The sequence below is a fragment of the Camelina sativa genome, chromosome 18 (assembly GCF_030686135.1).
Source record: "Camelina sativa cultivar CO46 ecotype springtype chromosome 18, ASM3068613v1".
Classification (NCBI taxonomy): Eukaryota; Viridiplantae; Streptophyta; class Magnoliopsida; order Brassicales; family Brassicaceae; genus Camelina; species Camelina sativa.
In genome coordinates this window covers 19,230,841-19,242,485 of record NC_141897.1, presented here as the reverse complement: position 1 = coordinate 19,242,485, position 11,645 = coordinate 19,230,841, and the positions used below count along the sequence as shown (strand labels likewise).

At 35.9% G+C, this 11,645-nt stretch overlaps 3 protein-coding genes and 3 non-coding genes across 7 annotated transcripts; all 6 read left to right on the top strand.

Annotated features, from left to right (window-relative positions):
- The first annotated feature begins 215 nt into the window (after positions 1-215).
- Positions 216-2,552, top strand: LOC104761959 (protein PMR5). The gene is made up of 5 exons (XM_010485159.3): positions 216-1,000; positions 1,261-1,432; positions 1,526-1,704; positions 1,797-1,955; positions 2,056-2,552. Exons 1-5 carry the CDS (start codon positions 627-629, stop codon positions 2,387-2,389), a joined length of 1,218 nt encoding a protein of 405 aa, XP_010483461.1. The 5' UTR covers positions 216-626; the 3' UTR covers positions 2,390-2,552.
- A 621-nt stretch (positions 2,553-3,173) lies between these two features.
- On the top strand, positions 3,174-3,260 carry LOC147923077 (small nucleolar RNA SNORD25). Its single transcript, XR_015589813.1, has one exon. It is a non-coding gene; the product is annotated as a small nucleolar RNA SNORD25 (small nucleolar RNA).
- Positions 3,261-3,477: 217 nt separating this feature from the next.
- LOC147923076 (small nucleolar RNA R38) lies at positions 3,478-3,570 on the top strand. The gene has a single exon (XR_015589948.1). It is a non-coding gene; the product is annotated as a small nucleolar RNA R38 (small nucleolar RNA).
- A 135-nt stretch (positions 3,571-3,705) lies between these two features.
- On the top strand, positions 3,706-3,805 carry LOC147923075 (small nucleolar RNA R38). Its single transcript, XR_015589949.1, has one exon. It is a non-coding gene; the product is annotated as a small nucleolar RNA R38 (small nucleolar RNA).
- A 740-nt stretch (positions 3,806-4,545) lies between these two features.
- Positions 4,546-6,665, top strand: LOC104761958 (ran-binding protein 1 homolog c). 2 transcript variants are annotated; one of them, XM_010485158.2, is made up of 4 exons: positions 4,546-5,081; positions 5,197-5,348; positions 5,444-5,569; positions 6,176-6,665. In XM_010485158.2, exons 1-4 carry the CDS (start codon positions 4,930-4,932, stop codon positions 6,397-6,399), a joined length of 654 nt encoding a protein of 217 aa, XP_010483460.1. In that variant the 5' UTR covers positions 4,546-4,929; the 3' UTR covers positions 6,400-6,665. The 2 variants fall into 2 exon arrangements, with proteins under 2 accessions (XP_010483460.1, XP_087354182.1); XM_087498056.1 differs by having other exon boundaries at positions 4,553-5,081; positions 5,444-5,552.
- Positions 6,666-9,111: 2,446 nt separating this feature from the next.
- LOC104761957 (RING-H2 finger protein ATL63) lies at positions 9,112-10,598 on the top strand. Its single transcript, XM_010485157.3, has one exon. The coding sequence runs from the start codon at positions 9,285-9,287 to the stop codon at positions 10,260-10,262; it is 978 nt and encodes a 325-aa protein (XP_010483459.1). The 5' UTR covers positions 9,112-9,284; the 3' UTR covers positions 10,263-10,598.
- Positions 10,599-11,645: the final 1,047 nt, after the last annotated feature.

Below are 11,645 nucleotides of genomic sequence, written 5' to 3'. Positions count from 1 at the left end.
TGGGATTCAACAAAGGTGTCGAAATATGTTAATTAGAAGAAAAGAAAAGAAAAAAATGAAGGAACAAATGCTTACCTCTCTTCTGACACTTTTGATAATATAATCTAATTACTGAATGAAGTTGGAAATAGGAAACATGTATTACTAAGCAAAGTATTATATGCCCTTTGTGACTTGTGGATCATAAATTATTCAAATTTATTGCTATCAATTATAGGTGCCTTGAGACATCTAACTAAATCGATCATGTGAACATGCAGAAGAAAACTAAATCCAATAAAACCCCTTCACCAAAGAAACAAGTTTTATATTTCTTTACCAAATGTTTTAAAGATTTCTCTTCTCTCCAAAGGTTGTATTTTTATTTATTTAAATTTTTAGATTTCATCAACGAATAATACAAATTTTGAAAATTGTAAAATATTTACAGAAGTAAGAGGACCCACGTGAACGACCACATTACCCATTTGCACAGAGACAACAACACCACTGATACCCAAAAAAAATCAAAAATCAAAATCTCAAAGCAAGAAACTTTTCTTTCTTTTAAGATATTTATTTCCCCATCTCTCAATTATTTTACAGCTTCCTTTTTTGGTTTTGTGTTCCGGGGAAAAAAGCAAAAGATGGGTTCTTCTTCTCTTCATCTTCTTGGCATCTCAGTCTCGGCCATTTTCTCTCTTGTTCTTCTGTTCCTTCAACAACCAGAACAATCTTCTTCAGCCATTATACTAAGCTTGAAAAAACGCCATGGAGGAAGCTCTGGTAGTAGTAGTGGTAACCAGTACAGCTCGAGCAGACCATCAGCTGGTTTCCAAGGGAACAAGAGCACTTGCACTCTCTTCCTCGGCACTTGGGTTCGTGACAGCTCTTATCCTCTCTATAAACCGTCGGATTGTCCCAACGTCGTCGAGCCTGAGTTCGATTGTCAGATGTACGGTCGTCCTGACTCTGACTACCTCAAGTATCGTTGGCAACCTCAGAATTGCAATTTACCCACGTATGTGTTACTCACTCCTCCTCCTTCCTTCTTTTGGTTATATTGGTTAATCTTGAAGAGGTTCGAGTTCATCTGAAATCTGAAATTTTTGAGTTAGTTTAGTAGTCAAAATGCATTCTTTTTGTGAACCCGTTTGAAAGGATTCTACTTTAGTTTCGTCTCTGTTAAGCTTTTTTGATTGCTCAAAGATCAGGTTTTTAAAATAGAGATATTTGTGGGTTATATAGTGTGTAATGTCCTGGTCTGCACAAATGGATTAGGTTCAATGGTGCTGAGTTTCTATTGAAAATGAAGGGCAAAACCATAATGTTTGCGGGTGATTCATTGGGGAAGAATCAATGGGAGTCTTTGATCTGCCTCATTATGTCATCTGCACCTTCCACTCAGATTGAAATGAGGAGAGGCCTCCCTCTGTCCACCTTCAGATTCTTGGTAAGTGCTTTCTTCTTCTTCTTCTTCAATGTCTCTTACTACGTTTTGTGTCTCAAATTCTATAAGAAACTGTTTTTTTTTTTTTATGTTTAGGATTATGGGATAACCATGTCGTTTTACAAAGCTCCGTTCTTGGTGGATATAGACTCTGTTCAAGGCAAGCGAGTGTTGAAACTGGATGAGATCTCTGGAAATGCTAACGCGTGGCACGACGCTGATCTCCTCATCTTCAACACCGGTCACTGGTGGAGCCACACTGGAAACATGCAAGGGTAAGTTAAAAACACTTCCAGTTATTTGATTTTGTTGTAATGTTAAAAGTGTTTGTTTGCTTATACCATTGATCTCTCCTTGTGAACAATAGATGGGACTTAATTCAATCAGGCAATACTTATTACCAAGACATGGACCGTTTCGTCGCAATGGAGAAAGCACTTCGTACTTGGGCGTATTGGGTTGAATCCCACGTTGATAGATCCAAAACCCAAGTCTTCTTCCTCTCCATTTCTCCAACACACGACAAGTAACTCACTCTATCTCTCTCAGTTTCTCAAAGTTGTTAAATTTGGAATCACTTCTGATGTTTTTGAAACCACTTGTATGTGTGTTTTGTGATTGATCAGCCCGAGTGACTGGGCGGCACCATCGTCTACGGGATCCAAGAACTGCTACGGAGAAACAGAACCGATTACAGGAGCAGCTTACCCAGTGAGTTCATACACAGATCAGCTAAGATCAGTGATCGTTGAAGTGCTTCAGGGAATGCACAATCCGGCTTTTCTTCTCGACATAACGCTTCTCTCTTCGCTTAGAAAAGACGGTCATCCGTCAGTCTACAGCGGTCTCATTAGCGGTTCGCAGAGGTCTAGACCAGACCAGTCAGATTGTAGCCATTGGTGTTTGCCTGGTCTACCTGATACATGGAATCAGTTATTGTATACGATTCTCTTCTATTAGCTTGTTTTTTTTCTTTTTAGTCTCCTTCCATCAAATTATTCAGTTAGTAATATTTTTAACACATTCGAAAAAGAATCTTTAAGATTACGGAGGCTTTCAATTGTACACTAATAAACTCTTGAGGAAATTATCTTTCTAATGATTTATAATTTCATGCAACAAAGCAGAGAGTAACAACAACATTATTGAAAAAAAAAACAAAACACAACTACTTTAGTCTTTCTTCAGCTAAACAAAACATAACCTTATTGGGCTTTTTAAAAATACTTAATGGGTTTACTGAAAAGCCTTTTAGGGTTTTGTTTTTCTCTTCCAGAACCTCTTTCTTGTTATAAATACAGGAAGTTCAATTGCATAGACAAATCAACAAGTCGATTTCTAGGGTCTTAGCAGCCAGCAAGCATCGATAAAAGAAGTTAGTTCACATAGAAAGTTTCTGTAGTTTTCATAGTTTTGGGATTCTCTTTATTGTTACTGGTCTCTTCTTGCTTTGGTTCTCTAGTGTTGTTCTCACGGTTTCTGAATTGGCTTCATCAGATAGTCTATGTGGATTTGTTCGTTCCCATATGATTCGTTCCCTTGAAGCAAAATTAATCGTGTTGCTTTCGTTATTTATATATATATATTCTCCCTAATATATCTTCAGTGATTTTGTATTTATACAATCTCGTTGATGTTGATGTGGGGAGAAAACGCACTTGAGCAGCTATATTAATTATACTTTAGTATCCGGATTTAGTTTTTTTTTGTTTTGTTATTGATTTATTGTTATAGATGGTTTTGGAAGAACAGTGATGAGTCAATTTACAGACCTGTAATGATTGCGGTAATGATCGCATTTCATTATGAACATCTAAGGGACTGAGTTCTTCATTCTTTTTGAGATCTTATTATAATTTTATTTTCTTGGTACTTGGTGGTTTTTGTTTAATTATGATAAGAGAGAGGCTGATGAAGATTAGATATAATGGTTACTGAAAATTTCAGTGTTGAAATGTTATCTTCTTGACTAGGACGGTCTGAGGCTTCTATTTGGGTTTTTACTAATCTTGATTTATGAAATTTACTAGTAGCTAAAATATAGCTTGAGTTGTGGATGATGAGCACAAATATCAAAAAAACAGTTATCCCTGTCTGAGGATTTAACCCCATTGATGATTGATTTGTAATTTGACACAACACATTTCACAAAACACGAATATGATGTTCATGTTATAATGGTGTTGACTAAAGGACGTTCTAGGCTTCTGTCTGGTTTTTTTAAATACCACGTTGTCGTTTGAATTTAGAAATTGACAAGGATGTTTGGGTAATTGGGTTGTGGATGATGAGCACAAATATGAAAAATACAGTTATCCCTGTCTGAGGATTCAATCCCGTTGATGTTTCATATCTATTATCTAATCTGACACACCACCCAATACCCGATCATATTGCCTTTGCTTGTTTACCATACTGTTACATAAGTATACTAACACGAATATGGTTCAAATGTTACAATTGGTAGTTCTAACAGCAGAAACACGTAGCTTTGTTTATCTTTATATCTGGAATCTATCTTTGTCATCAGAATTCTGTTGTGACTTGATTAAAAAAAATCGTCTCGGCTGATATCGGACTTTGATTGAAAGATAGTCATAAAACTAGAAACCGATCATTATCGACAATGAGAGACGTTTCCAAAATCTATTACCGTTGGTGGTACACAATGTTGAGAGATAAAATGAGTAACTACTTATGTGCTCTGGACTTTCAAATTGGTACACTACTTATTTACATTGTGGCAGTCCTATGTATTTGTGTAATATGTTACTGTACTTGTGTTGTATCCAAATGTTCATATTATACATACTAATACTATTGATTTTCGTTATGTACTATTTTTATCCGGATGGTATATTTTGTATACAATTCACAATTCTATCGTGGTTATCAAATGTCATCCACACAATACACACAAAGTACATATCTACATAAGTGATAATTTTCAAGATATAAAGCGTAAAAAAACAGTGACAGAAGGCAGTCAAAAAAAACAAAAACAAAATCAGATGAGTCAAGGATGGAGATCATTCATGAAAAGATAAAATATGCACACACTCTTAAAGTTATCTTAGAGAATATATAACACTTACCTTTTTAAGTCTTTGTGGATTAGCTAGTCCAGGAAATAAGATTAAGATACATAACTTTATGCATTTTTGTGCTGTGGCATTCCTTAGCCATATGCCCATATTGTCTTCTTCTCTCTTCCGTCAGTGTCGTCGTCTAAATAACTTCACTTTGAGCTATATCTATATATCAAAATTAAGTACGTATTGTCGATTTTGGGGGCTTAATGGGCTTAAAATGGCCGATGTTAAAGGCCTATTAGCCCAATAAATAAATTTAAAGCCTAACTTTGGGTTATAAAGTTTTAAAAACCCTCGTTCCCGAGACTTTTCTTCTGGTTCTCACTGTTCTCGAAACTTCTTCTCTCCCCCAATTGGAACGACCAAAAAGTTGCAAAAGCAGACCAACTCACTTTTCACAGTTCCAAGATGGCGAGCACTGAGCCAGAGCGTGAGAACCGCGAAGAGGAAACCGAAGTCCACGAAGATGAAGACACCGGAGCTCAGGTCGCTCCGATCGTTAGGCTTGAAGAGGTTGCTGTCTCCACAGGCGAAGAAAATGAAGACGCTGTTCTCGATCTGTACGTTACTCATTCTCTTACTCATTTTGTTCCGTTATCTGTTGTTCCTTTTGCTCTGGTTAGGTTTAGTGAAGGAGTTTGATTGAGATGTCTTGTGGTGGTATTTGATCTGTAGGAAATCGAAGATGTATCGATTCGATAAAGAAGGGAACCAATGGAAGGAGAGAGGAGCTGGAACTGTTAAGTTGTTGAAGCATAAGCAGACTGGAAAAGTTCGGCTTGTTATGAGACAGTCTAAAACCCTAAAGATCTGTGCCAATCACCTCAGTATGTTTCGCTATTCTTACTCATTTCTGCGTTTCTCTCTTGTTTGTATATCTAAAAGTTGTGTGGGATTGTGTGTTTTTTATATCTTGTCCCAGTTTCGTCTGGGATGACTGTTCAGGAACATAGTGGTAATGAAAAGTCGTGTTTATGGCACGCTACTGATTTTTCCGATGGCGAGTTGAAGGATGAGCTTTTCTGCATCAGGTTCGCATCTATTGAGAGTAAGAATCCTGGTCTTTCTAATTCAATCCCCGGCATACTTGTTTTCAACTAGGAGTGATGTGGTTACGTTTTGTTTTCTTCATGTCGTAATTCGTGCTTGTTGAGTCTGAGTGGCGTTTTGAAATTACCATTTACAAGAGAGTTTAGTTGTGATGATTGAAGTCTCTTTTTTCTTTCATCAAGTACTTATAGACAGCTCAAAACAAGAACCGTTCTGCCTTTGTAGTGTCGGGACTTCGAAAGTCTTTTAGATGTTGCTTCGTTATGTAGTTTCATGGCTACATAATTGTGTAGATGACTTGTGAAAGTGTAACTCTTGATCGGCCTTATGATTTAACTGCCATTGTCCAAGACTCAGTTGGTTTCTTGAGGTTGTTGACCTTATCACTAGACATAAAACAAAATGGTTATGTGGTCTGTTAGATATTAAAAAACTAGCATATTCGTATTTATGATTATTACACTAGATGTAAGATGATGTTACTCTGCTTTGCTGATGAGAGTTGGCATTGAGTAGGCAATGCCTTTCGACCACTTGTTGTAGTCTGCGTCGACTCGTTAGTTTTAGATTCTCCTGTGGCTAATTGATAGTGTTGAATCAACAGATTGCAAAACGTTTATGGAGAAGTTCACTGAGATAGCTGAAAGCCAGCAGCAAGTAGGAAAAGAGAGCACAGAGGGCGATGAAGCTGCTGGTTTAATAGAGAATCTCACGGTTGAAGAAAAGAAAAGCGAGGAGAAAGCCAAGGAAGCAGAAGAAAAAAGCCCTGCAAAGGAAGAGAAAGATACAAAGAAGGAAGAAGAGAAGAAAACGGAGGTGAGCACTTGAGTTAAAAGTGGTTGTTGTTGGGATCACAAGTGCTTTGCGTCTGTTTTATATAATATATATATATATACTTGGCACTGAGAGCATGATGGTAGCTTCAAAAAGGAGTCATTCTCCATTTGTCATCTCTCAAAGTTTTTTTGAGTCTTTGCCCTGTGTTACAGAATGAGAACCTATTTTCTTGTTTTTTTACGTTGTTGTAAGTGTTTGACTATAATGTGGTCTCTTTACTTAAGATAATAGTATTTCTCATCGGATTATTTCATAAATCATCCGATATAGATTGACCATTAGATTCGACTTTCGTGAATGACATACATGTTGGTGTTGCACTTGCAGCAAAAAAAAAGGGGATTGTAATGTGGTGGTTCTAAAAAGTGAAAACTAGTTAGTTAGAGGAGCCAGTACAGTTATTGGACCATAAAGCTTTAAACCCAAAAAAATACGAAAGGCTCCACCACAATAAAACCATGTTTTAAGCACTTATCTATCTCCATTTATTTCCTTCCGACTGTGAGCTGTTCCTGCTACCTTGCATATCTCTAATTTCATCTTTTATGTCCCATTTCTAAGTACACTTTTGTTTTTTTTTCTTTCAATTTCATCTCCACATTACCTACTAGTAACTGGATGTATGATAGTTTATTAATGGTTTAATGTAAGAGGTAACTATTTCCTACATACAATTGTGCATTGTAGTCAACTGTTATACTTGCTACTATTAATGGCGAAAACCCAAACCAGGCCGAATCAAAATTCATTAAATCAAAGCTGAAACAAGTTTTTATGATAGCTTAAAATTAATATCATTAAACAAAATCATATTATCAAGAATATTATTAAGATGTAATCGTAATTACAATTTATTTTGTTTACTATATGATCTATCATCCAAGCTAAAACTAAACCCCCCCCCCCTAAATTTGGTTCCAACTACGACCCATTTCTCCAAAATTAGAAATATTCAAGATACTCGAACCAAACCAAATGGAGGAACTGAATGCATAAAGCTAACAATTACAACATGACCAAACAAAGATAGGTCAAAAAGAAGTAAAGAAGGCTAAATGCTTGGAAGTTGGAAAAAAAGGCCCAAAATAAGGAGTAGGTGCTGATGGCAACTGCAACTGCAATCCTTATTTTATGGGAAGAAAGAGTGACTTTTGGTCAATAAAGTTCATAGACTCTAAAATCCCTCACAGACCTCTCACTCACCTATCTAACATTTATATCTTCCTTATTATTTCCATGACTGCCATTTTCAAGGTAAGTCATTTTCTCACACCTATTGACAACAATTATTATGCCACGACTCAAGTACTATACCTCCACTTATATGTGAAAAATAATGCAAAAAAATATTAATCATGGAAACTCTTATACTATTATATAGACATATATTGAAACATATTTGACCCTTTAGCTAATCGAAAATTAGGAAACATAATTATATTTGAGAAGTGAACAAAAATTTGTCACTAAAAAGTGATATGGGGATTTGTTCTTTTTGTTTTGGGTAAACTCCGTGGCCTTGAGGAGTCACTTAATTTTAAAGATTTTGCAAGTTTCATCAAAGACCATCCTCGGCTCCTCGTGGTTAGGTCCTGTGAACATCTAATATATATATTTCGCAGGTATATAAAGATATGATACTATAATACGATATGTTCTTTTTTATTTAAACGAAGAACTATAGTAGTATTAGAATAAGATGTGATTAATAGAGAAACGTGTAAAGAGGTTTTGATGAAAAAATTGCATAGCGTTCCTCGTCTTCTACTTTTGCTTTATGTTCACGTTAAATCTACCCGTATATCTCCCTACTTGCCTTCTTTTCTAAGCTAACTTTCATGTGACCTCCATTACCTACTTCGATTCTATTATTCTTTAGTCTTTATTTGTTTACTTCTTCATCTTACGTATAATTTCTTTTTTTTTTTTCTTTTTTTAAAAAGAAAGTATAATTTAATAATTCTTGCGACTACAAACAAAATTCTCCGATTCTTCCACGATTTATAGGGGATGTGTTCTGATCTTCTTATGAAAAAGAAAGTAAGCGACGAGAAAAGAACATTAAACAAATCTCTAAAGAAAACAAATAACTGTTCTAATGCGTTATATGACATATTTTTCTAAACTAAACGACAATATAGGAGATATGTTATCTGAACGTAAAGATTACCTGATGTATCGAAACTATTTTGTTAATTAGTTGTTTAGTGATAAGGAATGTAGGGTTTGGACCTATCTAGATAGATGCGAGTGTATAGATAAAACATTTTAATAAAACTTAAATAGGATATATATATATATGATATATCTAACAGATTGATTAATCAATATAAATCATAGTAATATAGTTAATAGAAAGATACAAAAACAAACCCCACCCTTTCTTTTAAACTCACAACCTCCTCCAACTCTATTATTTTGGTTGCAACCACAACACACACTAAAAGACGAAAGGCCCACAACTTTCCCAGCTGCTGCTAGTACTTCTACACATCACATTTCATCAATATTCCAAACAAAGATTTATACATTGCATTGTGTAATTCATATAATAGTAGTACATATGTAGGATGACAAACTGGAAGACAATTAGTTCGAGACTGAGTTAGTTACTTTCTTTCAAATATTCTTAAATTTTATAAATTTATTGTAGACCAAATATCCTGATTTTATGGGTTTATAAAATAAATGAGAATTGACTACTAATCTATTTATTTATTTTGTTCTCTTTATTTTATTTTTTATACGTGATTTTGATTTCCCCTATACTATACACTTTATACATATATAAATAGTTTAACTCTCAAAACAAATAAAGAAATCATAATGAGCTGATCCAAGAGAGAAACAAAAGAAAAGTCTCTGAATAAGCAAAGATGATTATGAGGGAAGAAGAAGAAGAAGAAGAAGACGGCTCAATGAGTGTTAAAAGCAGTCTCTCAAACTTCCTCAAGATCTTATCTTCTTACAACTCCAATGTCCTCTTAGCTGCTCTCGTCTTCCTCCTCTTAGTCGTCCTCTTCGTTCTCCTTCTCCATTTCTACGCTCGCTTTTTCTGGTCTCCCTCTCATCAAGATTTATCCTCAGCCGCTAGACGCCGCCGGAGAAGACGACGTAGTAACCGGAGAAGAACAGTGACTACAACAAGAATCATACCTTCTCTCCCACTCGACGGTGGAGGAGTTAATACTCCTGCTGTTGTTGCTGCTGCCGTTACAACAAACGATGACAAAGGTTTGGATTTGTCAGTGATATCTTCGATTCCTCTGTTCGTTTACGAAGATGACGAGGATCAAGATGAAGAAGAAGAAGAAGAAGAGGAGTGTGTGATATGTCTTGGTTTGTGGGAAGTGGGAGAGTTTGGAAGAAAGCTAAGAAACTGCGGACATGGGTTCCACGTAGAGTGTATAGATATGTGGCTGTCTTCTCATTCTACTTGTCCTCTCTGTCGTTCCCCTGTTCTCGCCGCCTCCGTTGAAGACAACTTCAAGCCGTCCGTTGACGCCGTAGTCCAAGAAGAAGCAGAGGTTAGATTGCAACTGTCTCCAGGCGGAGAAGAAGATCGGAGATTCTCACTGTCTCTTGCTGAGATCGAAGATGATGATCACAAAACAGGGGTTGACGACGGATACGGAGACCGTAACGGCGTTGGAGAAGGAGAGGTTAGAATTGAAGTGTACGATGATGAGGAGGAGATGGACGGTGGAGGATCATCAAGAGGTGATCGGAGGTCAATGTCAATGACGTCATCAGCGTCAAGTTCGTTGAAGAGGATGTTAAGTTGTAGTAGTACAAGTAGTAGATCGGAGCGTAACAAAGTGTTCCCGTCGGCGGCGCAAGATTCGTCTAAGTAAACAATATTATATACTACAGATTAATTGAAAAAGTTGTTGTGTTGTGATTTGTGAACAGTTTTGGAAATGGAATATGAATAACCAAAAGCATTAAAAAAAAAATTACAAGAGAGGTTATCTATTTGATTAAGCTTTTGGTTGAATCTAATGAGATTATGATTAGTGATTACATATCATGACGTTTGTTTATTATGTCATCACTCTGCAAGTAAAGGCCATGTAATCTATAATTATGTTATCATTTTACAATTGGAACCCATGTAAAAATCAAGAGTTGTGAACTGTGATGCGAAAAAAGTAAGAAAATTTTATTAAAAACTTCGAAGAAAAGAAAAAGAAGTAGAAAGCGACAATGAAATGTGTTAAGAGAATCTCAGAGGCCTACATCATCACTCACTTCTCATTTGGGGATCAAAAGCATCTACTGTTTAACTTATTGTTGCAAACTTAAAGTTATGCTTTTGTATTTTTGGCCTCTTCTTCAACCTTCCCTATACAATTTCACATTCATTAGGACACCATGCTTTGCAGTTTTATTAAGACTAGTCAATTTCATGTACATTACATCGATCATAGAACAAAAGTGATAATAGAAAACGAGTGATGGATTATGAGAAACGTTAACTATATAATGACCACAAACAATCTATATAACCTTTTAGTGATCAATCAAAGTATATAATGAGCTGAGAGGTTGTTTTCAAAGTGTACTTTTCGACTGCTTATTCTAACACTCTTTGTACTTTTATTTTAGACATGACCCTAAAATCTCTCACATTAACTCAATTCTTCCCCAAAGACAAAAGCTAAACTATTCACAGAATGGGAAACCAAGAAGAGAACAAAATCGGTGGGAGTGAGTGATGAGGTTGAGAAGCTTTCCAACAAAGTGAACCTATTTCTATATCCCTCTTGAATCAACTGTCTCTTTCCTGTAAAATCTGTACAATGCAAGACACAAGACTAGGCTTTTAATGAAAATTTTAATCATCGTTACCTTTGACCTAAGGGCTAAGGATATGTAAATCTAAATGACCCTTGTGAGTAACATTCTATGCTTCCAAGAATGTGTAACTAGAACGACAATCCATTTAGGTTATTGCATAGAGTTGCTTACGGATGCAGCTGCTTAAACTAGATGATATTGAAGCAGAGGGAGAGCTTAAAAAGTGCAGAGGAATAGAGAGGTAACGGAAAGTTACTTACCTGGGAAAGCTCTGTTTCTAATATGTTTCTTCTCTGAAAACAAACAGTTTTAAATGATGTATTTGAATTCACTCCTTATAGGTTTGTCGTGTCCAGAGCTCGGTGGAATAGTTGGACAAATTGAGAGGGTGAGGAACAGCGATATGAACAGTAGCGAAACCAAAATTCAAGGGCAAA

Bases quoted from the DNA above. Each gene is read 5' to 3' on its own strand.
- LOC104761959 (XM_010485159.3), top strand. From the start codon at position 627: ATGGGTTCTTCTTCTCTTCATCTTCTTGGCATCTCAGTCTCGGCCATT. The intron at 1,001-1,260 runs GTATGTGTTACT...CAAATGGATTAG, and splicing joins CAGAATTGCAATTTACCCAC to GTTCAATGGTGCTGAGTTTC. The intron at 1,956-2,055 runs GTAACTCACTCT...GTGATTGATCAG, and splicing joins ATTTCTCCAACACACGACAA to CCCGAGTGACTGGGCGGCAC.
- LOC104761958 (XM_010485158.2), top strand. From the start codon at position 4,930: ATGGCGAGCACTGAGCCAGAGCGTGAGAACCGCGAAGAGGAAACCGAA. The intron at 5,349-5,443 runs GTATGTTTCGCT...ATCTTGTCCCAG, and splicing joins GATCTGTGCCAATCACCTCA to TTTCGTCTGGGATGACTGTT. The intron at 5,570-6,175 runs GTAAGAATCCTG...TTGAATCAACAG, and splicing joins CAGGTTCGCATCTATTGAGA to ATTGCAAAACGTTTATGGAG.
- LOC104761957 (XM_010485157.3), top strand. From the start codon at position 9,285: ATGATTATGAGGGAAGAAGAAGAAGAAGAAGAAGACGGCTCAATGAGT.